This window comes from Pectinophora gossypiella, chromosome Z (genome assembly GCF_024362695.1).
Source record: "Pectinophora gossypiella chromosome Z, ilPecGoss1.1, whole genome shotgun sequence".
Taxonomy (NCBI): Eukaryota; Metazoa; Arthropoda; class Insecta; order Lepidoptera; family Gelechiidae; genus Pectinophora; species Pectinophora gossypiella.
This window is the reverse complement of record NC_065433.1, coordinates 6,536,202-6,562,649: the sequence shown is the minus strand read 5'-3', so window position 1 is coordinate 6,562,649 and position 26,448 is coordinate 6,536,202. Positions and strand designations below refer to the sequence as shown.

The 26,448-nt window shown below is 40.0% G+C and overlaps 2 protein-coding genes across 13 annotated transcripts in view; both read right to left on the bottom strand.

The window, feature by feature from the left end:
* Window positions 1–2,510: 2,510 nt before the first annotated feature.
* The window catches only part of LOC126380251 (protein AF-10), a 32,410-nt gene continuing 8,472 nt past the window's right edge, over window positions 2,511–26,448 (bottom strand). For 5 of the 12 annotated variants that reach the window (XM_050029518.1, XM_050029523.1, XM_050029525.1 and 2 more), the window contains 21 exons: window positions 26,170–26,292; window positions 25,825–25,963; window positions 24,997–25,174; window positions 24,520–24,612; window positions 23,855–23,973; window positions 23,375–23,447; window positions 21,833–21,928; window positions 21,158–21,217; window positions 18,325–18,437; window positions 13,797–13,945; window positions 12,980–13,081; window positions 10,638–10,674; window positions 9,806–9,977; window positions 9,386–9,497; window positions 8,001–8,150; window positions 7,375–7,490; window positions 6,495–6,569; window positions 5,684–5,773; window positions 5,512–5,601; window positions 5,340–5,426; window positions 2,511–4,404 (listed from right to left, as the gene is read on the bottom strand). In XM_050029518.1, coding sequence (XP_049885475.1) covers window positions 4,369–4,404; window positions 5,340–5,426; window positions 5,512–5,601; window positions 5,684–5,773; window positions 6,495–6,569; window positions 7,375–7,490; window positions 8,001–8,150; window positions 9,386–9,497; window positions 9,806–9,977; window positions 10,638–10,674; window positions 12,980–13,081; window positions 13,797–13,945; window positions 18,325–18,437; window positions 21,158–21,217; window positions 21,833–21,928; window positions 23,375–23,447; window positions 23,855–23,973; window positions 24,520–24,612; window positions 24,997–25,174; window positions 25,825–25,963; window positions 26,170–26,292 — 2,210 coding nt within the window. In that variant the 3' untranslated portion in view covers window positions 2,511–4,368. The remainder of the gene's footprint in view (window positions 4,405–5,339; window positions 5,427–5,511; window positions 5,602–5,683; window positions 5,774–6,494; window positions 6,570–7,374; window positions 7,491–8,000; window positions 8,151–9,385; window positions 9,498–9,805; window positions 9,978–10,637; window positions 10,675–12,979; window positions 13,082–13,796; window positions 13,946–18,324; window positions 18,438–21,157; window positions 21,218–21,832; window positions 21,929–23,374; window positions 23,448–23,854; window positions 23,974–24,519; window positions 24,613–24,996; window positions 25,175–25,824; window positions 25,964–26,169; window positions 26,293–26,448) is intronic. The other 7 variants (XM_050029521.1, XM_050029522.1, XM_050029524.1 and 4 more) reach the window with 7 other exon arrangements.
* Window positions 3,778–4,263, bottom strand: LOC126380247 (sericin-1-like). The gene has a single exon (XM_050029513.1). It carries the CDS (start codon window positions 4,261–4,263, stop codon window positions 3,778–3,780), a length of 486 nt encoding a protein of 161 aa, XP_049885470.1.

The following is a 26,448-nucleotide window of genomic DNA, read 5'->3' as shown; positions in this document are numbered from 1 at the left end:
ATAATTTTAAACTGTATGGGGAAGTTCACGGAATAGAAGAAAAAGGCTGGAAAGGCCATAACGCGCATTTTGTATGAGAACCGCTGTTGCCGGTTCAACCCCGTTCTTTTACTACTACTCCTGTAGACAGATAACTACGATAACCACTTTACCGACAATGCATATTTTATGTGATAAGCTGCAATTTTATCATTACTTTTCGTAACTTTGTATGAAACAAAGGTAGTTTTTGATAAATAGCCGATCACACACAGTAAAGTTTTTAGCATTCTTTGCATGATAGTCGATATTTGCCGGACAAAAGCCTTGCAGGTTACAATGCCTAAGACAACCTTTTTATAATATCGCGGAGCTCCATGGGTCGTAAAGTTTGAGGACGAGTGGATTGCAAAGTTGAAGTATGAACTATTTCTTCATACTTCTACGGCGCGCGTTTCGCGCTCCTTTGGCCCTTCCAACCTTTCTTCTATGCCGTGGGGAAGATCTATTATAGACCATTATTATTTTTCCTACCGCGGTCGCTATGTGAAAGTACTTATTGGCTAACCACATGGCTATCTAAATATATAAAAGGAGAAACTGACTGACTGACATATCAACGCACAGCCTAAACGGCTAAACGTAGGCACTTGTGGAAGGGACGTAGCTTAGATAGCGTAGAGGTGCACTAAGAAAGGAATTCCCGGAATTCCCACGGGAACGGGAATTAGCGGGAAAATCCTTTTGTATGAAAAATCTAAACCGCTTAAGTTAGACGCTTGAAATTTGGCATGCAGGTACCTTAGTTAACTTAAAGCTTAGTTGCAACAGGATATTTAAAAAAATCCCACGGAACGGGAGTTAGCGGGAAGAAACATTTGTATGAAAAAATCTAAACTGCATAAGTAGATGCTTGAAATTTGATATGCACTTCCACACACACAAATATCTCTCTTTTATAACACGCCACGCGGACGAAGTCGCGGGCAAAAGCTAGTGCTTGTATAATAGAGTATATATATATATGGAGTATAATAATAGAGAACTTCTAGAGTAGATTTAGTTCTTCTATAATATGTCTATCGATTGAAATGTACTTAGGGGATATGCTTAGGTATAATGTATTTGTAAATTCAGGTACTAACTTTTTCAGTTCTTTCGCCATCGACGGTAATCTATGAAACAATACTTGGATATTATATTTTTACCTAGTTAAAATATTTCGAGTTCCTCAACTAAAGTCAATGTCACACACCCTATACATTACTAAACTCTTTGCTGTCACACAAAAGGTCTATGCTGTCCTCAGATGCTGTCACGCTTTTGAAGTTTCCCCATTTTTTTTTTAAGATCTTCCATGCTCGGAAGGCAAGTTGAGTCTCAGTTAAGTTGTTGGACCCGGTTACTACTTGCGTAGTCGTTACAGCCATAACTGGGGCCTTTGATGGCTCAATAATAACCCTGACACCAGGGTTGCCGAGGTTGCTCATCTGCCTCACAACCCACAAGATAATAGAAAAGCTTCACATGTTTTATGACACTCAGATTAAAAATAAATAGATTATAAATGTCCTAAAATAAGTCTTAGGGTGGTATTAATAAACTCATCTCAGCTTCGAGACTGCCCTCAAGATCATGACAATGTGACGGGTAGGTCCCATTTGTTTCATAGAAATGAGACGTCATTTCGGACAAAATGACTTTTTAGTTTTATTTGCTCTATAGGACATTTAATTTTAATAGGTACATTTTTATTTCAATATGTTCCATAGAACAAGTTTAGAGACTCGAAAAGATAATGATTATCAAACTGGTCACTCGAAAGGAAGGTACTCGAAAGTAACGAAATGACAATGAAATTGACATTGAAAGTAACAAATTAACTTGAAATTTTCGTCCATTTTAAAATGGAAATATACTTGGCCGTGGTACGATTTTGGTCAAATAAAGTCAAATGTTGACACCTTTCTGTTGGTACATAGGATTTGTCACGAAGATTGTGTGCGTCAAGCTAGCGGCCTCAAAAAAAAAATGGGCACGAAAAAATAATTTTACCATACCATACCATAGTACTCTTATTGAAATAAATAGTACCATCACGGTTCTGGATTTATAGCCATGTTTTATTGCATTTGCTAGCTTGACGGTGAGCGAAATTTGGCGAGAGTTAACGACAAGGTCTTTCACCAAAAATTACTATCGAAATAGTACTCACCCCCTGCAAAATACCGAAATTAGTACTTCAACGGTTCCAAAGTTATAAAGGCAGTTCTTTGATCCCGCTGGCTTGACGTTTTGAAAATACCTATTATCTGGGGAACGCTTGCATACTTCAGTTTGTAACTAATGTCAATAAACTCTTATGAAATAGTACTCCCTACCATCATAATTTGGACCTGATTCTATTTGATGGTATACTATTAGGAATTACGGTGCGAGTCTATGTATGTATGTTCATTAGCGATATTAAATTTTCTACGATCTGTAAACGGAAATTAAGGGCAGTAGCAACTAGTAAATAAAACAACCACTAATATTGATTGGACATATATTGAATCCGCATATCTACTAGCACATTTAGTAATTGACTCCAAATATGTTGATTATAAATGCATTTCAATTTTGCCGCCAAAGTATGAAAACAACCATCACAAAAAGAATCTATTACTAATTACACTTTTTCTAACTATGTGTTTTGTTTGAAGTCCGAAGCTTAGCTCTTCATTGTCCATTCGCTATTCGAACATTGGCTTGACTTAATCAGTACAACACAGAGATCCTTCGTTTCAACATTATTTTGCTCTTACGTTAAACTGACATTGAATAATAATTACTAAATATAATCACTAAATGGTCTATACAAAACATTTTGTCCACATATTTATGTACTTAAATTAAACATCAACAACTTTACTATCATATTGAAATGTAATTAAAATCGTCACATCGAAATGTTAAAAGCTCGACTTTTTAATCATAGTAGGTCTTAATGTTAATTTTGTATTACTTATCTCTATCTGATTTAGGTAAGACATTTATGTCCGCCAGTCAAATAACTGGGCGAGTAAATACTCAGTAAAAAGGAATTGCATAAACATTTACTATTATAGTCTTCATTTATATTAGTACAACTATGTTATTAGAAGAGAATTCTATCTAGTAACGAACGTGTATACATTTGGCTTTTCAGTCTCACATCATTTTATATAAGACTTAACAAATAAATCTGCCGATGTGCAGATATTTGATCCAGCCCAGAGAAGATACATACCATCTGATAGCTTTTGCACTTTGTACAAAATACAGCTTCGGTTATAATTCCACTAACTTTATTTAAGAAAAATATAATTTACTTAAATATTGTTTAATTTTTCATGCATTTCACTTTTATGATTAAAATCAACATGTATTTTTGTTATTACACAGCGAGTTATATATGCGACACACAACATCGACCATTGTAAGAATGTAAACATATATTGTTTTTGTTTAAACGACTGTAATAATCACTGTAGAACACTGAAAGATTACTTAGGGATAACAGTTTTGGAATATTACGCCTGGACAATGATGTATAGTCTTGTCAGTCTACTAATAACCCTTAGAATGTCGGTACGCAGATCTACAAAAGAAAAAATATATAATCTATGCCGTCTGGTATGTCGACATATCTAGGGTTAACAACGCGGCACTAAACGAAATGCACTAGAGCGTCCGCGGCGGCCAGTGTTAATCGACGTGCTGATCGAGTTGCGCGTCAAGTACTGGCCGGGAAGCGGCAGCCGGGAGGCCGCGCGTCTAGTCCGACTTGAGGATGGAATCGATGGAGAAGTCAGCTCTGCGGCGCTGCTCGAGCATGATGAAGGTGTGGACAGTACGCAGCGCGTCCGGGTCGGCGGACGACGGGCCCGGCACTGGCTGGCTAGCCGTCGCGGCGACGCTGCTTCTGCCTTGAACGTCGCCTCCGCCGCCGCCCCGGATATCGCCGCGGGCACTACCACCAATGCCGATGGGACCGACATCGTAATAATTGCCGCTACCGCTGGCACCGCTATACATGCCGCTACCACTGGCACCACTATACATGCCACTACCACTTGCACCACTATAAATGAAGCTACCACTGGCACCACTATAACTACCACTACCAGAAGCACCGGCACCGCCACCGATGCCCCTGGCACCACCGTAATTGCCACTGCCGGTAATGTTGGGGCCGCTGCCGTTGCCGCTGTAGCCGCTGCCGTTGCCGCCGTAGCCACTGGCGTGGCCGCCGTAGCCCATGTCGCTACCGCTGTAGCCGCCGCCGTAGCCGCTGCCGCTAGCCCCGTAGTCACCGCCGCGGCCGTTGCCTGCCCCGCCGCCGCCTCTGCCGCCGCCCTGCTCCTTTCAGCTGGGCTTCTGTTGCACTTCGCGCATCATCAGCTGAAATGTACATTTACATTAATTTTGACACACATTTACTTTTTATAGAACAGAGCACAGAGGGATATGGCGGCAACAAAGATAGTATTCAAGCTAAAAATAAATCTGCGATCACGCGGCTATGGTACAGAATACATAGAGACGAGGCATACGAGGTATGGTCCAAAAGTGTCCGGTATCTCAAAGAAAATACTATGTATTATATATATTCGATTTATTTAACGCATTTTTCAGACCGTTGCTTCAGTAAAGTTTTTTAAACAGGTTGAAATTCAGTGTTTTCTTTATCAACAAAAGATAATTTTCTAGCCCACAAATTTACTTTACGTTTCGAAGCAGTCCTGACTGCAGGTGGGTGGTGAATTTCAGCGTTCGAATGGTCAGGCAGGTGCATTATCATGATGTATCCACGGGATTTTGATCGGTATTGCACGACGTATGTGCTCGATTACTTCTGGTAATTCCTTCATAAGGATAACGCGGTAGCTTCTACTATGTTAGTCATATTTCTTGATATCTTTTTTTATATATTTCTTGATATATTTCTTGAGATCTTAGCCTGGACTTTAAGGACTGTAGATTTTGACAGCCTAGTTGCCAGTGTTTCTATGTCTTTGGCCGTCCCGGCGTGGCGTCTGCCGCTCAAACCTTCTTTTACCATCTTGGTGTTGCCAGGAAACGCAGTGCGATCCACTATCACCTTTACCATTCTTTGACGACGGGAAATATTGTCAGAATCCTCGACCAGATGACAAATTGCGGTGCCATATTCCAGTTTAAATATGTACTTTGACATTTCTAAGGGATAGGGGGAGGGCAAAATTATCAGGGGTTTTTATCCCCGAATTAGATAAACGAAATTGATAGTACATGTTAGACGTAAATTTGATTCAGACCAGTATAGTTTGGACCATATCTCGTACTAGCAATCTAACCTGTCGCTGATACGCAATCATACGATCCTGTCGCCGACGAGCGGAGTCCTCCCACTCATTCTCAATTGCCATAATCTGGCGCCGGAGCTGTGTAGGAAAACATTGTTTAAATACAACCCGGGTTCATTGAAAACTAATTATATTTAAGTCCATCGTAGATTGTTCTTCTGACCTTGTAGACTTGGTGTTGCAGCTGTTCATTGTTCACGAAAGTGAGGCTTCTTATTTCTTGCAATAGTCCGGGGATAACTCGTAGTGTTAGCTGCGCATCAAAAACAAATCCACATAATGTAGTAATTTTAATGTAACAATTATATTTGACAGTTCACTTGTGTATCTCTGACCTGGGCGCGGTACTCCAGCAGCTGATGCCATTGCCACAGGTGCAGAAAGCCGTTGCCGATATCGCCGGACGGCGCGAGTTGACGTATCAACTGCATAGAAAAATAGTCCACAACAACACACAACTTAGGAAAACTTATTTAAGAGATGACCGGAGGTTATTATAATTCTTAGTCTTGACAGCACTGTTTCTTTCATTATGGTAGGGGCACCAAACCGAGGCCAGTGAGAAACAGTGATAAAATATTCCCGAATCAATTATTGCAAAGGTTGGGTCTTAGGTTTGGTCGTTAAATTCCAGCTTCAACATCTATGCTTGGTGTGTGAAATACATTTTGCCATCCACTCTTATCAGTCTTTGGTGACCGTGCGGCCGCGTTCATTCGTACATCGTCAACAAATACAGTTACATGATTCAACGTTCAGTCTATCTGGCTGGAGATCGTTTTATTCAAAGACTAGACTTTTCTTCGCAATGACAATAACGGAAACAGAATTGTATTTATTTACACATTATTAGAAAATTTTGTTAGTATTCCAGCAAAGATATATCTACAAAAAAGTTTTGTAACAAACACATTCTTTATTTTTGGCCAGATAGACCGATCAAATAAAAGACGCATTTTCCAACACATATAGGTGAAGATAAGTTACCCGCCATAAGTTGACGTCATCCACTGTTAGAACCTTTTCACGTGGAACGCTTAGAACCTGTGTCCAGTCAGTCATACAAGTATTCTCAGTCACTTATGACGTAGGTCGCAACAACAACATATATATATTTATAAGAATATATATTTTTTTCAAGCTGACCTGCTCTCGTTGAGGTCTTAGAAGCTCCCAGTATTGAGGAATGTAGTTTTCGCCTGCAGCCACGATGGTCCTTAACTGAATAAAAAAACACTCGAATAACATAAAATCCGAGTGCTCAAGCATTTTATATTATATACCTAAAGCCGGTGACCTAAACTCTACATTGGACTGTCATGCCAAAATATATTCACCACAATCGATTTATATTTCCGTTATAGTTGTATCATGATCCACTGATGGAGGAGGGCATTACCTACAAAAATTTTGTATAATTTACCGGTTACGTCAACCTGTAAGATACATAATTAAGGCGGATTGTTTTTCGGCAAAAACAAATTTATTCTAGGTTCGCGAAAATATTTGGTAAAAAATCTATTTTTATGACTATTCATTTATAAGTTTTCATAAAAAAATGCGTAAACTGTTTATGAAAAACGTTCCGCCTTATTAGAAGCATTACCAGGAAGCCATTCGCTATGGCGTCACATCCTGAGTTGTGTGTATTTAAAGGACTAAACATATTAAAGCGGCGCGTGTGCAATACGTGAAGTACCTTGTAATTTAAAATTAAAGCTCGCATTGCTCGTCCGTATATGTTTAGTCTTTTGGACTGCAGATAAGTATACCTTCTTTATTATTCTGCTTGATTAGAATACTTTCATTCATTTTTATAATATATCAGTCAATATTCAGTTGAATAGTGACAGGGCCTGTTTCTCATCCTATATCAAATAAAATAGAGAAATATTAGAGGAGTTAAACTATTAATCTGCTTCTATGAACTTAAAAAGATACTTATAAAATTACAAATTAATAGCATTTAATTATTATTTATTTCGGTTTATGTTTCGGGCGAAATCTTGTTTCGGTCGGACACTACCTGGTGGGATCTCTCGGAGGTAATAGTCTCGGCGGCGCGTACGGACGGCGGCGGGCCGCGCACCTGCGACCCGTTCTCCCGCGGGCAGCGCTGCGGCTCCGGTGGGCCCGGTGGAACTGGACACAATACACACTCTTCAACTCTGTTATAGTTTAACAGCCTGCGTGGTACAGTGGTAACAGGCTCACGATTCTGAGGTCCCGGGTTCGAAACCCGGTGGGGACATATCACAAAAATCTCTTTGTGAGCCCTGGTTAGGTTAGGACATTGCAGGATGATCACCCGATCGTCCGAAAGTAGGATGATCCGTGATACTTCTTGATGTAAGTAGGTACATAATCGTTACACGAGTCATGTCAGAGACCTTTGGCGGCTTAATAATAACCCTGACCCAGGGTTGATGAGCTTGGTAATCCACCCATACGATAGAAGAACGACTATATCCCAATTAGGGTAGTTAGAGGTACATCGCAAAATGAAGAAAGTATCTACACCTCATCGAGCTTTCTGTTAGACCAATGCGATGAGATTATGTTATTACATGTCAAGTGGTCACTAGGCCGAGTGAAATGTCTCGGCGGGTTACTCGGCAAGTATCTCAGATAGAAGTGTTTGTGTGAGTTTACCGGTGGTGAGCGGTATAGCGAGCCGCGCGTTGACGGCGAGCAGGTGGTCGCGGCGCTGCAGCAGACTGCCCACATGTTCCTCCAGCCGCACGTTCTCTGTCCGCAGCTGGTGCAGGCACGACAACAGCGACGCTACTGTAAACACATCCACTGATAATAAACATAGTCGCTCCACTCTTCCTATACTGGGCCACAACATCGACCATAGTAAAAAGAAAAAAGCGCAGCTGCACGTCCTCTTTAGGCTACTTTTCCACCAGAGCTGTGCGAGGTAGGTAAGCGGATGCGAGGTAAAAATCTACCAATAGAATAACTTAATTTTCCTAGCCTCGCTCGGCTCAGCTCTAGTGGGAAAGGGTTTAGCGAAGCGAGGTTATTCTACATACAAAACAACACTTCATCGTACGAGACATTTGCCTCGCACAGCTCTGGTGGAAAAGCAGCCTTAACGAAATCGGAGCTAACTGTTGGCTTCGATCCCGCTCAAGCGGACGCGCAACGTAGTTGTCAAACCGAATAGTATTCGGTATTCGGTTGCACTTCTCCTTTTACTATGCTTAAAAATATCGGTGTCAAAATTGTAAGTATTAGTTAGGTATTAGTAATGCAACAAATGTTTTTTTCTTTATGAATATACTGCAGTGATAGATGACTTATTGTGCAATGTAATGTTGTGTTATGGGCAATTATAGCACATCAGAAACTCACGCCTGTTTCCCATCGGGGTAAGCAGAGACTATGGAATTCCATTTGCTTCGATCCTGACACACTTCTCTTGCTTTCTCCACATTCATCAATCGTTTCATACACTCCCTCAGAGTAGATCGTACTGAAGCTTTTCTAAGGATATCTCCAATTTGGTCAATGTACGCAAAGCGCAAAATGAACACTAAAGCACAAAATTGTTAAAATGTATGAACATTGATTGCATGACTAATACGATACTACTCGTCCGAGTCAACTTGAGGGTTCGATTCACGATGGTTCGAGTCAAAATCATTTTGTGAGTCTGTCTTTTGTTTGGTTTGGACGCACGCTGTTTCACGTTACAACCAGGAAAAGTAAGATGATTCCATGCTTTCGTAGACGTTGGTCCCGGCTTCTATATACTTAAGTAAGTATATGAGTCGTGTCAGGGGTCTCCTGACAGCTCAACAATAGCACTGACACCTGCGGGTTATACAACCACGCGTATCGTGATGTATATCGCGGGCTTCGACCAATAGCCGTACGACGTTTATCCATGTAGATAGCGTCTATTGGTCGAAACGCGACCCGCAGGATTAATGAGGCCGGTTATTGATCCAACATTTTGACACCCAAGTTGACAGGCACGAGTTATACAATACAATGGGACACCTATAAGATAATTGGATTTAACTCACTATCGAAGTGCTGCGCTTGCTCCATCAAGAACTGCGATCCTTGCTCCCACTGGCGCTCCAGCAACTGGTCGAGGCTCTGAGCGCTCGACCCGCCGCGGGTACCGCTCGAACCCTGGAATGCACACACATATGTTAATTGTACAATTATTATTTAATATTAATATATTATTCTCCGTCTAACAGTCTCCTACAAACATCAAACAACCAAATTAAATTGAAGAACAACTAATCGAAACCGCTGCTCACTCGACGTTTCACGCACTCTAACAAAAGGGAGCTACTACATCAATCTATGGATGACAATCGATCGACGATAGTAACATTCGACGTCGTACGACAGCGAATTTTAAGGAAACATAATACGACGATCACCCTTAAGTGCTACGACACGAATTGATCGACTGTATGGAGTATAGTCACCGGCAGGGCCTTGTTGATGAGCGGCGGCGGTATAAGCACGTCGCCGCCCGCGCTGCCGGCCGCGTGCGCTGCCAGTTCCGCCGTCAGCTGTTCCTGCAGCCGCGCCGCAGCCCCGCTGTCCGGGTTCAGCTCGTTGCCCAGCATATGCGGCGCCGTGCAGCTGGCGCCAATCCTGACAAAATACACGTTAAGGTGGGTGTTACGCCGTGTGCTAAAATCCGTTTTGATGCCCGCTGCGAGTGCCTTGTTTCCTCGTACTGATTTCACAAGCGCTCGCTGTGTAACACGATACATAACGCCTCGTAACACCAGTCAGTCCCCACGTTTATGTTTAGCTGTATCGTTCGTTAGACTAAGGCTAGACTAAAGAATACGGTGGCATATCCGCCACCCCTAGCATTCGTGTTTGTCACGTGACAGTCGAGCTACTTAAATACGTATGGGTATGTTCTGTAGCGCAACATAGAAGCGGTGCAGTCGAATAACTAAAACGCCTAGGTATATGTGAAAGCGCTCCAAGATCGGTTGCGCTCTAATTGTCTACGACGAGCAATCCAGTGTGCCTCTTTTCTACTTGAAAGCTGTTTGAGATTATTTCTACGTATTCGCATGCGTATTCGTACGTGTACGCTCGATACGAGTTCGCACGAAAACGTGTTCAAATTGCGATCGACCTTGTGCTATCATCCTGTACTTAAAAAGCGAAGGGCGAAAAGCACTTCGAATAGATAGCTTCAACGTTGACGTGTACCCAGATCGGTTAATTTGTTCGAGAGGATGAGAACTGAGGACCCAGTGGTGTGATATTTCCGTTTAAATACTTTATACTTACTTGGTCTCCATTTTCGGCTTGAGTGGTCGCTCAGAACCTGTAAAGGTATGTATTGGTAAGTTTGGCAACACACATCGATTCTATAATAAAGTTAGTAAGTAATAAATAAATTAATCATAATATTCTGGTACTATAGACATGTGAAGGCTGATATCTACACACGGAAATGGCGGCGCATTGGTCATGTCCTTAAAAGACCTGTGGAACAACCGTCCCGACGAGCTCTGACCTGGTGTGCGTGTGGAAAACGCAAAAGGGGCCCAAAGAGACCTGGCGACACTGGGTAGACCGGCAATCAAAATCTTTCGGCAAGTTATGAGAGCAAGTTACAGAGGCTATAAAGATCGCGAGGAGTGGAAATCTCTTATTCGAACCCTACATTCCAACAGGGGACAAAAGGATTAGAAGAAGAAGAGACATTAGACTTACAACGTGGTAACTTGTGAAAGCTGTACTATCTTTAACAAATGATATTGTTTAAGTCTTTATATAATTGCTGTAAGTTACCTAATAAAGTATAAATACCACTATAACAAAGTACAAATCAGTTACTTTTTACTATAAGTCAAAACACGAAATTACTATGGAATTTGTATGAAAAGGCAACCTGTGACGTCATAGAAAAACGTGACAAAATGTCGCACTTATTATTACATTTTTCTTTATTAAAATTCATAAATAAGTTATGTAGAAAAAAAAGAAAACTTTTTTGTCACCTTTAGATCTGTCTTTATTTAGTAATTAGAATTTTATAAATTATCTGTGACCTAGGAAACTACCCAATAAAATTATCATTCAAATGATTATACAAAGTGTATAAGATTTTTTAAGTTTAAAAGACGCGCCAAATGTTAGTGCATCGTGTGACGTCAGCAGTCTAGACGCGCGCAGGTATTACTTGTACGCATGCCTGTCCTGGCTCCTTTGTACCGGGTGCATACAGCAATCAATATGCACCAGAGGACTTAGGACACATCTAGTGACCTATTGCTAGATTCCGCGCATGCGTCGTGAACTTTACTGGGATGGCTAATAATAGCGGGAAGTTTCAAGCAACATGTACAGAGCCGCCCATGTAATACCTGAAATTTTTGCGTACTGGTGGGGGGGATGGGGGTAAAAAAATAGGTCATAGGTCGTGATATGACATTAACGACGGGTGCATATTGCGCATGTGGTGACCGAAGTTTCTTGCACATGCGATTTTAAGTTTGGCGGGAATCGGGTAGTTCCAATGTGTAAGATAAATTATGAATTTCTGATTACTAAATAAAGACAGATCTAAAGGTAACAAAAACGTTTTGTTTTTTCTATTCAACTTATTAATGAATTTTAATGAAGAAAAATGTAAGAAGTGCGACATTTTGTTCCGTTTTTCTATGACCATAGGTTCATAGGTTGCTTACTCATACAAATTCCATAGTAATTTCATGTTTTGAAGTTCAGTAAAAAGTAATTGATTTGACTAATTGGAAACTACCTTATTCTTGATTAAAATTCAAAAATATGATTATTTTTGATAATTTAGGACTAGCTTCTATTCTCAGATTAGCATTTTATATTGTATGTATGACCCAGTCGTCAGTGAGCGAACTCCACTTCCACAGTCAAACCCCGCAATTGGTTTTGTAGCGTTTCATATTCAATTATTGCATGTCACAAACATAATTAAGGTGGAACATAGTAAGAAGGTAAATGTGACGCCCTGCAAGGCACGACAACATAAAAGAGGCGACAGGAGGTGCCTTCTTAATAATATTATAAGATATATAAGTATTATCAACTTAGGTAATTAGATATACAATTATTGTAAAGTTACAAAATTACCTAGAATAACACAGCTACTTATACTAATTATTATTTAATTTTATTTTTGTTTTATTTCATATTTTTGTTCTGTTTTGTTTATGCTGTAAATAAAGCTTTATTTTACAAAAAAAAACTTAACAAAATCATCATCATTTCCCCTAAAATGAGGATATGGCTTATGCTCATGAACTTCCTGGATCAGAGCAGCTACCAGAGCCTACTCCACCTAACGTAAAGACAGCTGAAGAATTCTTTAAAATTGTTCAAGCTATGGAGGGGTAACATGGTAGAACAAGATTATATCAAACAGTCATTAAATATATAGAGATATCGAAGCTATTGAGTATTTAGTTAATCAGCAAAGAAATCTTGAATGCTATAATAATATTAAAAAAGTTCCTTGAACGAACTTTTATAAATTACTGTAAAGAGTGTAGGTTTGTCTACATTTTTAAAATGATTTCGGTTGTAACGATTTTTTAAATAGATATAATCAATCTGCCTAATTGTATCGGTAAGGAATGTATGCTTACTCGGCGAGCTCGGTGGAGAGTCCTTGATGGTCTCGTGGTAGATGGGCGGCGGCGTGGGCTGCGGGTGACGGCGCACGCTCGCCAGGCTTTGCGTCGGTGTCGCTGAAACGACCACGTCACATTCACAACGGTCGCCATGGTCACATTCCAAAATATTATGTTTATATACTATAGAACCGTGTCGCATTAAATTATTTGGTACATTGAAATAAGATTACACTACATATCGAATACGTTAATGCGTCAGAGTTCTAAAGAATACAATGCATTATGTTTTTAGATTTTGTCTGTATCTGGTAGTAAGTACCATATGTTTGCCTCTGGAATTTGACCTAATTATGTACCATAGCCAAATAGGTCCACCTGTTTAGACGTGATACGGTAACAACGACGGCCTCCGTGGTCCAGTGGTTGAGCGTTGGGGTCACGATCTGGAGATCCTGGGTTCGAATCCCGGTGGGGATATATCACAAAAATCACTTTATGATCCCTAGTTTGGCTAGGACATTACAGGCTGATCACCTGACTGTGCGAAAGTAAGACGATCCGTGCTCCGGAAGGCACGTTAAGCCGCTGGTCCGGTTACTACTTGCTGATGTAATTACGTAGTCGTTACATGAGACATGTCAAGGGCCCTTGGCGGCTCAATAGTAACCTTAACATCAGGGTTGATGAGTTTGGTAATTCACCTCACAACCCACACGATACAAGAAGAAGACGATAACAATCAACTCTCCGGTTGATTGAAGGGAGGCCTGTGCCATCATTGGGACGTGTATAGGCTGTTTATGTTAGGTATGTTAAATGAGTAACTTACGCAGCGGCGGCGGGGGTGCTGGCACGGTGGCCATGGAGACGACCGAGGTGGCCATGGCGGCGCGCTTCTTGTTGCGGATGGTAGCCGGCGGCAGGGGCACCATGCCCAGCGGCACCGGCTCCTTGCTCGGCCCGGCGACCCCACTCACACTGCACAAAACCCATACATTTGAAACATCTACTAGTTACCTTAGGTAGGGTTGCCACTAAAGCGGAGAGGAAGCTAACGGAGTTGTTCGGAATAGACCAATCACCGCGAGGGAGAGAGCGCCAGAGCGTCTCGACACTCTCGCGCAAGCTGTGATCGGCCCAATCCGCACGTCTCTTCTCTTCTCGGCTTTGGTAGGAATCCACCCTCCCTGTATTTCACTGGTAAATAACACTTTAAAGTCCTCTTCTTTTGTAAGACAAGTATTCATATTATTGGAGGAAGTTACAACGGAAGAATAACTAGAACATATTTAGACCAAGTAAAGGATAATAAAAAAAAAATGGATAAGATCGCGACGGGGACGCCACTGCCTATGATACAATTTACCACATCTAGAATTAAATAAGGTTTATGGTCAATCCAGTATTTTTTATATTATAATGTAGCTTAAACTTAAGTGGTAGTAAGAACAGGAACATTAACTCTTATTGCGATGCACTTCATCACCAAAGCACAATATTACCGTGAGCACCGAGAACAACATATTATAAAGGATTTTTGTTTTATTCCATGTGTATTTAAGTCCCGTGTTATTTCTTAAACGTGAAATGTGGGGAACCTTTTTGTTATAGATATTGTGCCACATTTCTGACGAAGAAAATATTACGAATTATCAGTTACAATCACGAGTTCTATCATGTATATAGCTTAAAACCCTATAATATCCATACATTTGTTATTTAGTGCGACATAAATTTGTCAAATAAGTAAATGCGACATGGTTCTAAACTATACAGTTAGTGACATCGTAACGAATATTGACGGGGATGATTCAGACCATGATTATCAAGTGGATTATTCCGTCGCAAAATTCAGGATTTATTTTAATAATAATGATCTCAATCATCCCCTCAGTATTTGCTACGATGTCACTTACACCCCGTACAAGTACATTCAGGTAGCGATACAAGTAGGTATGGGTGTTAGTGACAACGTAACGTATACTGAGGGGGATGGTTTAGACGATAATTCTGAGTTGATATCAAGTGGAATTTCCTGTCAGAAAAGTTATGAAAATGTTTGTGTTTTTTAAAATTATTTTCAGTTCCAAACTTTTGCGACGGAAAATTCCACTTGATATCAACTCAGAATCATGGTCTGAATCATCCCTCAAAGTTTTCGCTACGAGACATAATTAGTAAGTGTGAACGGTCACATATTAAGGACCACATCACCTACCTAGGGACCGCTCTGGCCGCCCGTTGTTTAATACGCATGATACAAATTTATGAACACGGCTTCTACCTACGATCTCTTGGACTAAAATAATTTATACAACTGTTTGTAGGCATATACAATTTCGCAAAGGCATGTAATATAAACAATAGCAACAAAAAAGGAATAGCGATATGCAACTACTCTAATTACATACTTAAAATAAAACGCTGAGGATATATTGATTGAGCTTATTGAATGCAATTCGAAACTCCGTGGCCGATCTTTAAAAGACAACATTTTAAAATGTTATAGTGTTAAAAAATACGGGTCTTCTGTTTTTGTGATATGTCCTCGAAAACGAAATAAAATAGGCGGGTATTTTATTTGATATGTTGTCAAATAAATTTCAATGTCTTTGTTTTCGCTAAAGCATAAAATGTAGGTATTTGCGGCTATTAGACGACAGTGACGAGGGCGTTGGTGTGCACCATCTCATATAACCACCAAATAACTAACCAAAAGGATGTTTATGAATCTCTTGTCGCTTAAGAGATGCAAATAAATGACGGGAATAAATATATTGATAGTCCACTGCTGAGCTGTGTAAAGATCCCTTTAATGTTGAAATAATGGCAAAGAAATAAGTGAAATGTTATTTCCGTAAGAAGCCTTACGCGCAATCGTTCAAAAGTAAAGCCACTTTCAAACAAATGGCGTTTTTAAAATACAAGGGCAGATTTCAATGCTTTTAAAAATTGCGCACTTTTCAAGTAAATTGAAAGTTAATAACAGTCACAAGGCTGTAAAAGTTACGCAGACGAGTAAATAATAGGATAAAATTATAAAAGGGAGTTGATATTCGTTTGTAAGAAAATTTCTCAATACAATTTATAAATACATCCGCTTAAAAATATCATTTCGCACATAAAGTTTGATTGGAGTTGTTGTTGCGTTGGTGCTCAGAAACTCAAGCATTGCAGAGGGCTTCTACATACATACATAATCTCAAGCCCTTAGTTTCTAATGGTAACGGGGTGAATACAACTACAAGTAATAACAAGACAGTTGCAGTCACATCTGATTCGAAGTCCTAAGATGGTTATGATGAACCGTAATAGGTCGGTAATCATCGGCTCATCACCCAAAGTTATTAAGTTCAGAGTCGCAAACAGTATCCACATACATACATAAACTCACGCTTGTAACGTGTAGCAGCGTAGGCAGAGCCATAAGTATAATTTGAGACCTAATATGATAAAAATGTAATACCTTCTACCAAGTATGTAAGTGATAATGGTAATTCCTTCCTTCTTCTACTTCCAATACAACACAGGCGTTGTTAGCTTCAAATAACAACGTCTAGTGGACCAGTGTGTAGGGTGCACTATTGACACAATTTAACTATAGTGGACATACATACAAAAAACTCACGCTCTGAATCTACAATGGGGTGGCCACAGTGACTAGTAATAAGAAAACTTGCAGCTACTTTTCATACGAACAAAATGGATGTGACAAAACCTCTGATAATTAGCCTGTCGCTCGTACAATGGTCACATTACCTACGACGGTTTTAACGCCATACATACATAAACTCACTACTCTAATACTAGTAATCACAAGTAATCAAGTACATGGCAGATAAGCAGCTCAACGCATAGTATGTTGTTTTCGCTCAGGCAGCAGGGTATGTAACTGGGTAAAAGATAAACATAAAATACTAATCTAGAAAAAGAAAGACAAACTAAGACGATAAAAAATCAGTCTATTTTTTCTATTTGACTTATTTTCGTAGAACAAACATGTGCTTGCACGTGGCAGCCCAACTGGGAAACGAACGCAATTGTTTTTATTTATAACATAATCGCTAACTATCACATGTGAAGAACTCGATTAATAAAGCAACTTACATTGTCTACATAGTTTTTTTTATAAAGTAATATCGCTCTGCGACACTTTATATGAACCATATGGCACGCTTCAGCATTATATAACTAACATTTATTAAATATTCGCTTAGAAATTGTAAACTGGACTGACCATAAAAGAATACACGATGAGGAGTAAGTGAACTAAATTAGTCTTTAATATTGAAAACCACGGTTACTTATAGCCTGTCGCACTTTGGATACGACGGTGTTCGTACGAAAACGCGTCAGGTTATTTGATTCTCTAGTTGTTGCGCTCTAGTATGGTGCGTATGACAGCAGGACAGAAATATAGAGCACGTCTTAGTGCGAAAGAGACACACTATTAAAATTAACTATTCTGACACTGCAGAAGCAACTAATATTTAGAAAAAAAAACCTAATTGTGGTTGGATACACTGTAGATCACCTTACACCGAACATGGACCGATCAACTTATATTTGTCGTCCTCTAAATTGGATAGTGTCCTACGTCAAAGATAAATCATGAAACACTGGTTACAAAATAATGACAAATTTAACACGTTGACAGTCTCCATACAAAATGTTTTGACTTCCTTGTAAGTCCCGTGTATTACTTAAATTTGTATACGTCCTGTTATAAACGAATATAATGAATGTAAACGGAAATTCAAGTAGAGCACCCGCCCTTAGTGCGTACCTGGTCTTTTTTTAGTGACCCATGTATGGGTCACGGACGTATGGAGCTAGTCCGTCATGACCCGTATGGATCACTGGCCTGCAAACGTGTTAAAACTAGTGATGTTCCGAATATCCGTATCCGTATCCGCGGATATCCGAGATAAAAGAAAAATCCGTATCCGTATCTGTTACTTTTCACGCGGATCTTTTACGGATCTTTTTCAGGTGATTAAGTAGAATTATTAAATACCCCCTCCGGTTGATTGAGGGGAGGCCTGTGCCCAGCAGTGGGACGTATATAGAAAACTAACACAACATTGTAATTTTCTATTAAACTTATTTATGAATTTTAATCAAGAAAAACGTAATAATAAGTCCGAGATTTTATCACGTTTTTCTATGACGTCACAGTGTCCTTTTTCATATTTAATTTGTTTTGACGTTTAGTAAAAAGTAATTGATTTGACTATTTGGAAACTCACCTATTCTACACGGTCGTAAGACAAAGGGAGACAGAGGGAGAGATTCCGGTAGCTGTCCTACGCACCATGCTGTAACGCAATATGTACACACATATGTACAGCACTTACCCCGGTTTGTTAGGGTCCTGTTGCATCTCGTATGCGACGTTGAGACCGCCCCAAGCCGCGCGGCCAGGCATCCCGTGCGAGGAGTGGCTCGGAACATTTGGCTCCATTGCAGCCTGAAACACAACCAACTACGCATTATATATTGTTTTTACTATGCATTATATAGACAGGTTTTTACCAGGATTAATACTCGGAACTTATGATCTACAGCTTAAGTACAAGTCAGGGGTCTGATTCGACTATTGGTGACCAATTCGTTCTTTTAAAACAACTTAAGGCTTTTCGATACCTAGTCGGACCAGGTTTCAGGATGAAAAAGCCTATTGTATCGTATATATTCATCATCATCTAGGGAGAATGGTAGGGACCATTTAATCTAGAGATTTGACAAGTTCAGTTATACCTAGAGATGCGACGAATATTCGTTCGTAGTCGGCCGAATATTCGATTTTGGTGCCTTATATATTAGGTATATTTTTAACAACATAACAAATACTTTATTGGACACACAGAAAATAATAAATACACAACAAAAGGGAAATAGAAAAAATATAAAGCTTATGCTAAAAAATAAGCTAATACAAATGTGAGGTTAGCTATGTTTCTAATTGTTTGTAAATTATATTGGTTTTCTAAAGAAAAAAAAAAACAAGTTGGAATATGTATTATTTTTTGTTGTAATAATAATATACAATTCTCACCCAAAAAAATCTAAACTTCCGTATGTTTTGTTCTTGAGGTCATTAAACAAAAAACAGGATTATGTAGGTAGGCAATTAATTTCAAAAAATACATAATTTTATAACTAGCGGTTTGGCCTTAGCAATGATGTACGATAATTTTAAATTCAAAATTAGAATTTCAATTGTTTATCCTTTTAAAAATACAATCAAGTGCGTAGAAGTCATTTTTCGTGAAAAAAAAAAGTTTATGCGTATCTGTATTTAAACTTTCTCATGTTTAATCACCACAAATAGAATACATTATGAAATTGTCATCCGTTTTTTGTAAAACTATTTATTTACTAATATTTGCGTCACGTGTCATTTTAGATGTTTTTAGTTAAAGCATGCATATTACGACTGTGTAATGACAAAAGTACATCGCAAATTCAGTAGGAATACTATCTACAGCGACAGTTTAATATTAGTGCTACAAAATGAACTAAAAACGAATTGAGTTTCAGGGTTATTGCTAACATCTCCTAGATCACTTTACAAATCATAAATAACACGCGGACAAAATGAAATAGGTATATTCTATGTATTTAGCAGATAGCACACAACAAAATCCCTTTGTAAACAAACAACTTACGCGTGCAATTTCTCGCCGGTTTCGAGTTTCACTATAGCCACTTAGCATTGGATTATGATGTTTAAAAACAGATTCTATACCACTATTTGATCCAACAATATGTACGGTATGTTTTCCCGCCGTATAACTTGTGACAATATGAGCGTTATTTAACTGTCAAGGACAAGGATAGGAACCACGCGTACTGTTTGCGGCAGATGTGGCCCGGCTGGGCTGCGTGACGACACTGAGAGCTCGGTCCGAGCGGCCAGTAGGGTTGCTCGGTGGCGAGTAGGGAAGTAGGGATCATCGATTTTTGAGTGATGAACATGAAACATCGATGTTTAAAAAATTATGTGAAACATCGTAACATTGATGTTACGGACTGCTTAATCGGGAATTTGGTCCTTTATGTATAAGAACATTTCAGTCAGATTCTGAACGCACCCAAAGCAGCAGTACTATCGACAGTAATAATATTGCTGTGTGACGATATTGAATAGACCGAGTTACTACAGGGCTGGTTACTGTGATTTTTATTAATAGTTTTATTTATTGATAATGATGTTTGCAAAAAAACATCGATGTCATTATCGATGCAACCAGCGATGTTTTAACAACATCGAACATCCCTAGTGGCAAGCACATGTGCGGCGCACCCGCAGCCCAGGTAGCCGGGATGGGGCGCAGGTACTTACTAAATCGCGCCCTTTACGCAGGGTGCGATAACAGGGTGGCAATGTCATATTCGCTTCTACGAATCTCCACCTTAATACATTATATTTTTTTCATCCCTACTTGACACGGTAAAGTTAATATAATTCAGATTTTGGGGTATCCCATCCACAATAAGCATATTAAAATAAGGGGATCTTCTTACAATCGTAATGTATTTATAAAATGCAATCTTGAGTTGAGATCGCAAATTCGAGATTGTAAAATACAATCTCGGTATTTTCGAGACGTCAAGAACTTTTTCTTTAGTATTCATTTTAATCTATCTGAACTTGTAGAAACACGCAAAAGAGAACTTTAGATGTTTGATACGCTATATGCGTACCGAGCATACGCGTTAGTGTCGCTATCTACAGCAGCCCATTCTTGTCAATCTTCTTCTTGTATCGTGTGGGTTGTGAGGTGGATTACCAACCTCATCGACCCTGGTGTCAGGGTTACCATTGAGCCGCCAAACCCCTCTCATGACTTATATAACGACTACGTACTTACACCAGTAAGTAGTAACCGGGACCAATGGCTTAACGTGCCTTCCGAAGCACGGATCGTCTTATTTTCGGACAATCAGGTGATCAGCCTGTAATGTCCTAACCAAACTAGGGATCACGAAGTGATATTTGTGATATGTCCCCACCGGGATTCAAACCCGGGCCCTCCATCTTGTCAATGTTGAACGAGAATTCGCTAAATTTTGATTAGGGATTGATCTTGTAAAAAGGCACGAGATATCGCGGAATCCCGATCTCTGGATTGCATTCGCAGAACGTATTATTATTAAGATGCATTTAATGTGTCAGTCACTTACTTGTTTCTGCGGCTGGTGGAAGATGTGGGGCGACGGGCCCATTTCCGACGGAACGGACACCTATTGAAACAAGTGTACATGTGAGCGTTACTAAATATAAAGAAAAAAATCTGTTCAAGTTTTCTACTGCAAGTTTTATAAAGAAAATATTTCATATGACGTTTTTGAGTGTTACTTTAATCGCTTCACTATAAGATATAATATATTCATGCATACAATATGTTCGTAAGTTGCATAAGCTAAGCCCTGTATTATTTATTTCAGATGTCGTGCATCGTCCAGACCCCTACACTCGTACACAGTCAGAAGCGATTTCTGTTAGTTTAGTAGGTAGACTTATAAATAAAGCATTGTCGGATAAACACACAACTCATATGAAAACCGATCTATTTAAAACGGCTCGTATGGTACAACGACAGACATGAATGAACATGTATAGAAATAAACCCGCTAGACCACTTTTAGAAATGATTAAACTCCGTTCTTGACTTGAAATTATGAATTAACTTAGTTGTTACTCCTCTGTGCACTTATGATAGATTGTCAATGAAATACATAGATCTCCGATCTGAGTATATTTCAGACATGTAGTCACATCACACACACGCAGAGGGTTGATGGTTTGGATGTGGGGTAGATGGGGTAATGAGTTGAGTGTGAACCCGCGGTATGAACCTGTGCGTGCGCCGAGAGGTTGAGTCCATGGCTGGTCGATGGCAACGGCACCGACACGAGAAGTGAAGCCGGGGCGTCGCGCTCGCTTTTCCCGCCCTATACAACCCGCGCTATGAGTACGGTAGGAAACACTGCCCGTCCACATATCACCACCACTCACTCATCCCTTCAATAAGTGATATAAGTTAACCAGGCAATCTACTTCGCGCTTGACCTATACCAACAGGATGGTGGCGACATTCAAAAAGTTTCAAATCTTTTCCACGCAAACCAATGATTCAGTTCAGTTATATAAACTTGGACAAAAGGTCAAATGCCAAGTATTCTGCCAGTTATATTTAAAGCTTACAAAGAAAACTTTTATAAGGTTTGGAAATGTAAACAATTCTACGGCTTTAAATACTTTCCGGAAAGGTATATAAAACATTTTAATCTTTTTTGTATTGTTTTCAAAATTCCTCTTTAGGTTTTGAAATTGTTTATTTATAGACTATGTACGTAACGGGCTCAGAAATTAATGGTTAAAGGTCAATGTGAATATGTAGTAGTGAACGTAAACTACATCTCACTTAGAATGACACGATGCTAACAGCACAGTGAATATGTACAAGCATTGTCGCTTTGCAAGTGAACACAGTACACAGAATCACAGCGTGTGTCTGTGTATATGTTGGCACATGCGCATAAGTATCAAGTATTTGTTTTTTTTTATGCTTATGAATGTTATATTCTATGTCAAAATTAAACATAAGACACGAGAACCTATTTGGACGGACACGAACTTAATTTTAGTTTGACAGCTCCTAAAGTAGTGCCGTCTTTCAATAAGTGCAAGAAAGAGAGAGAGCTACTTTAGCTACTTTTAGTCCTGTCAAATTAAGTTAAAATTAAGTTGGTGGCAACACTGTATAACTTTTGTAATACAAGCCTCGATCTACTCTGCTTGTACATATTGATTGCGCAAACAATCCTATGGCATATGCATGAAGGAAGCACTTCTATTTAGTATGTCAAGCGGCTTGTTATACATAACAGCGCGATGGAATGAACATGCTGTTCCATGGTTTATTATTCTTAAGCACTTGAAGCGTACGAGGTACTACCAAGCTGTCGTCGTAAAACAGCGAAGCTTTTGCTATTTAGTCGATGAAAGACAGTTATCGAGAGTTTTTTTTATTATAAAAACCAGGTCGTAGCGATTACGAGTTTTCTCTAATTACCATTTTAAAGTTTTTGGGTTTAGGTGGTTGAGTTTCCTCCTTTTGGCTTTTTTATTAGTATGTCAGTCACTACTTCCATCCCAAAATTTCAAAAACAAAACAATCGAAATAAAGTAACATTGGGACTATCCAACAATTTATCACTAAAAAATCAAGTGGAAACTCAGCCAGGGAGTGAGATTATCTGTGGGTGAGTAATCAACTAAATCGTTATTGAATTTAGATTTCAAATTACGGCGAATGAAAGGATAATTGTGATGTTCATGTAGGTAGGGAATGACAATCATATTACATACTATACTGTTACGTAGATTATACTGACCGGTGGCTGTGACGGCGAGCGCATGTGGGCTGTGCTCATGCCGCTTGGTCCCGGCATGGGGCTGGGCAGGTGTCTAGACCAAGGACGAATTTCTATTAGATACATGGTTCTTATGCATACATAAAGGTTAAGCCGCAAGTAAACAAAATACAACAGAAGACACTTTTTTGTTTCTGACAGTGTAAGTTTCATATTATGATTTATTTAGTAGCTGTTGCGTCATCTAATAATAAATATATTTTCTTTCGTTCTTTCTTTCCTTCCTTTTAAAACGTAGTTTTAAGATGGACATGATGACAGGCGACGAGCCCATTGCCCATAATAGTCCAACATGTTAGAAAGGATACCTCTGTCCGTTTACGAGAAGCCAAGCAAGATAAACAGGAGAACGTGTTCTTTGAAGGTGTTGTTTTTATTCGTTTCCAGCAACTTTCTGGTAAAAAGAGGTTGTTTGTATGTAGTGTCTGGTGTGTGGTATACCTGGGGCTGGGTTGCGAGGCAGGGCTATGCGCGGGCGGCGGCGGCGGCGGCGGCGCGGGGCTCACGCTCGAGAAGTGTGACGGCGGCAGCGGCACGTTCTCTAGACCCTCCGTCTTGGCCTGCAACACACACTCGAAACTTACATTATACTTCTATTAAAGCAAGATGGTAAGCTGCGAAATGATTAGTATTACACTACAGTACGACACTTTACGAGACGTTACAACACCAAAACATTTATGTTACACGTGTTTAAAGAGTTTTAAGTCTAAATGACACCAACTTATAATAGATGCCGAGAAATTAGCGCTAATTAAAGCGCTAGTCTCTGGGCTTACTTCTCACTCTTCGATCAACAGTACTAACGATATATAACTAGATAACGGTTCACGAATAAAAATACTGCAAAAATTATATTAAAATGCATCCAAATTCAAAAGAGGAAAGTCCATTTAAACATTTTAAGCCCAGGAATATTTCTGATACATCTTATGAGCCAACGATAAAACCAAATAAGATCTCTTATCAGTGGAGTCTTATTTCAGGGGTTTTTGACGATCTGACCCGTTATCTTGTTGCGTGAGTAGTATTGTTATACTAGTGCGGTGTGGGTAAAAAATATCAACGGCGAATCTCAAAAACTATGTAAACGTTTATAAACATACCTTTTTGACGAGTTTGTCAGCTGCCTCCATTTGCACGTCGGTGCTGGCGTTGTCCCACGCTGTACTGCTGCCGCTCTGCGAGTTCGCATCCAACTGTCATCAAACATTGCTTTTACTACTAATTTTTAATATTTCATTGATATCACGTGGTTTCCAGGTTTTGTGCACGTTTACACCATTTTATTACACCAAGGGACAATTACAACTTCCACTTTATTATTCTGATAACAATAAAGAGAAGTAATATAGGTAACAACATCATTCTATACATAATGTGATCCAAATATCAAGCAGCATTTAGTTTTATATATGCTTCTGTCATTACGTAATTATGTAATGATTACGTTAAAAGTGAACAAAGCCTTCTATCGTGTGTTTGGGGAACGTCGATTAAGTCCTTCATTACAAAAGGTGCAAATTAGTTTCGTCAAAAATTGTGGGTACGTCAGTTCGCGACATAAGCGACGATAATATTACCGCGTTGGGCGGCGGGGTGGCGGCGTAGTCCAGCGGCGCGGTGGGCGTGTTGGCGGCTGAGACTGCCTTCCTCTTCTTGGTCTGCTTGGTCTCCACCGACTCGGTGTTGGTAATCACCGACTCCTGGTACGACGGTTTCGAAGTCGCTACTTGGACTACCGACGTTGATGCGTTCGTGCTGGTAACAAAATCACAGGTTATTTGTGTTTATGACAAGTAAGGAGCCGTGGTAGACCAGTTGGTAGAACCCTTGCCTCTCACTTTGAGGTTGCAGGTTCGAATCCAGCACAGGCCTAAACCAACGATTGTCGAATTTGTTTTCGAATTCATGTTTGGATCATAAATTATTATCACGTGCTCAGCGGTGAGGGAAAACATCGTGAGGAAACCCACATTCCCAAGAAATGCATTTTTGGAGGTATGTAACTTAACCTGCATTGGGCTGGTTTTCCCGTTGCGGGTTGGAAGGTCAGACAGGCAGTCGCTTCTGTAAAAAACCGGACCTGTCAAATCTTCAGGTTAGGTAAGCGGACCCTGTGAAAGCGGGATAATGCTAGGGAGATCATGATGATGATTGGGAGCGAGTAGGAATATAGTACGCGTTCAACTGCTTACCTTCCCGAGGACGTCGTAAATCCGACAGAGGGACTTTCTCCTTACTAAAATAATGGACCAAATAAAATAAACTAAATAGTCGCTGCTCACTTGAATTCACCTGTCATCCATGTTAGGAGCCTGTATCCAAAGTAGCTACAACTTCTCTCCAGATTATTTGTGGCGATTATGGCGGGCATGTGTTTGTGTATGTATGATGATAAGATTGGTCACCTGGGCGGCGCGCTAGTGACGGTAGCAGACGCGGCGGTGGCGGAGGCGACGGAGCTAATGACGCCGGCGGGCTCGTGCTTGGAGCCCGGCGAGGCCGAGGGCGGAGTCACCTTCGAATTGCCCCCCGGAGTAGACCCGCCTGGAAACAACATTTCATTGTACACAGGGCAACGCAAATCAAGGTACAGTTTAAAAATCACTAGGATTTAATAATTCTAGGATATTTTTTCTTTCATATCTATTAAGAAGGGTGTTTGTAAGGTCCCTAAATACGTACCATGGAATAATTCAAAATGCCGCATCGTCAGAGCGTGGCTGTTAAGTTAAAGGAGTTAAAGGCTTTACCTTTAGTTGGTTGCTGGGAAGCGTCAGAAGTGTGCTGGGGCGAAGGCGCCGGGGTGCTGGCCTTGCTGCCTCCCCCTTCACCCGCGGACGACCCGCGGCGAGACGGCGACGGCTTCTTCTTATCTGTTCACACACACAATCAAACGGTCACACTACTCCCACTACAAGCCTGAGACTACACCAACGCACACCTCACATTATGTTGATGTTTGCTTTGTAGAACATTCCTGTCTCGGAATCCTGTCACAATACTAGTCAAAATAAAGCAGATCGTAATGA

Coding starts and splice junctions, on each gene's coding strand:
- LOC126380247 (XM_050029513.1), bottom strand. CDS start 4,263: ATGGGCTACGGCGGCCACGCCAGTGGCTACGGCGGCAACGGCAGCGGC.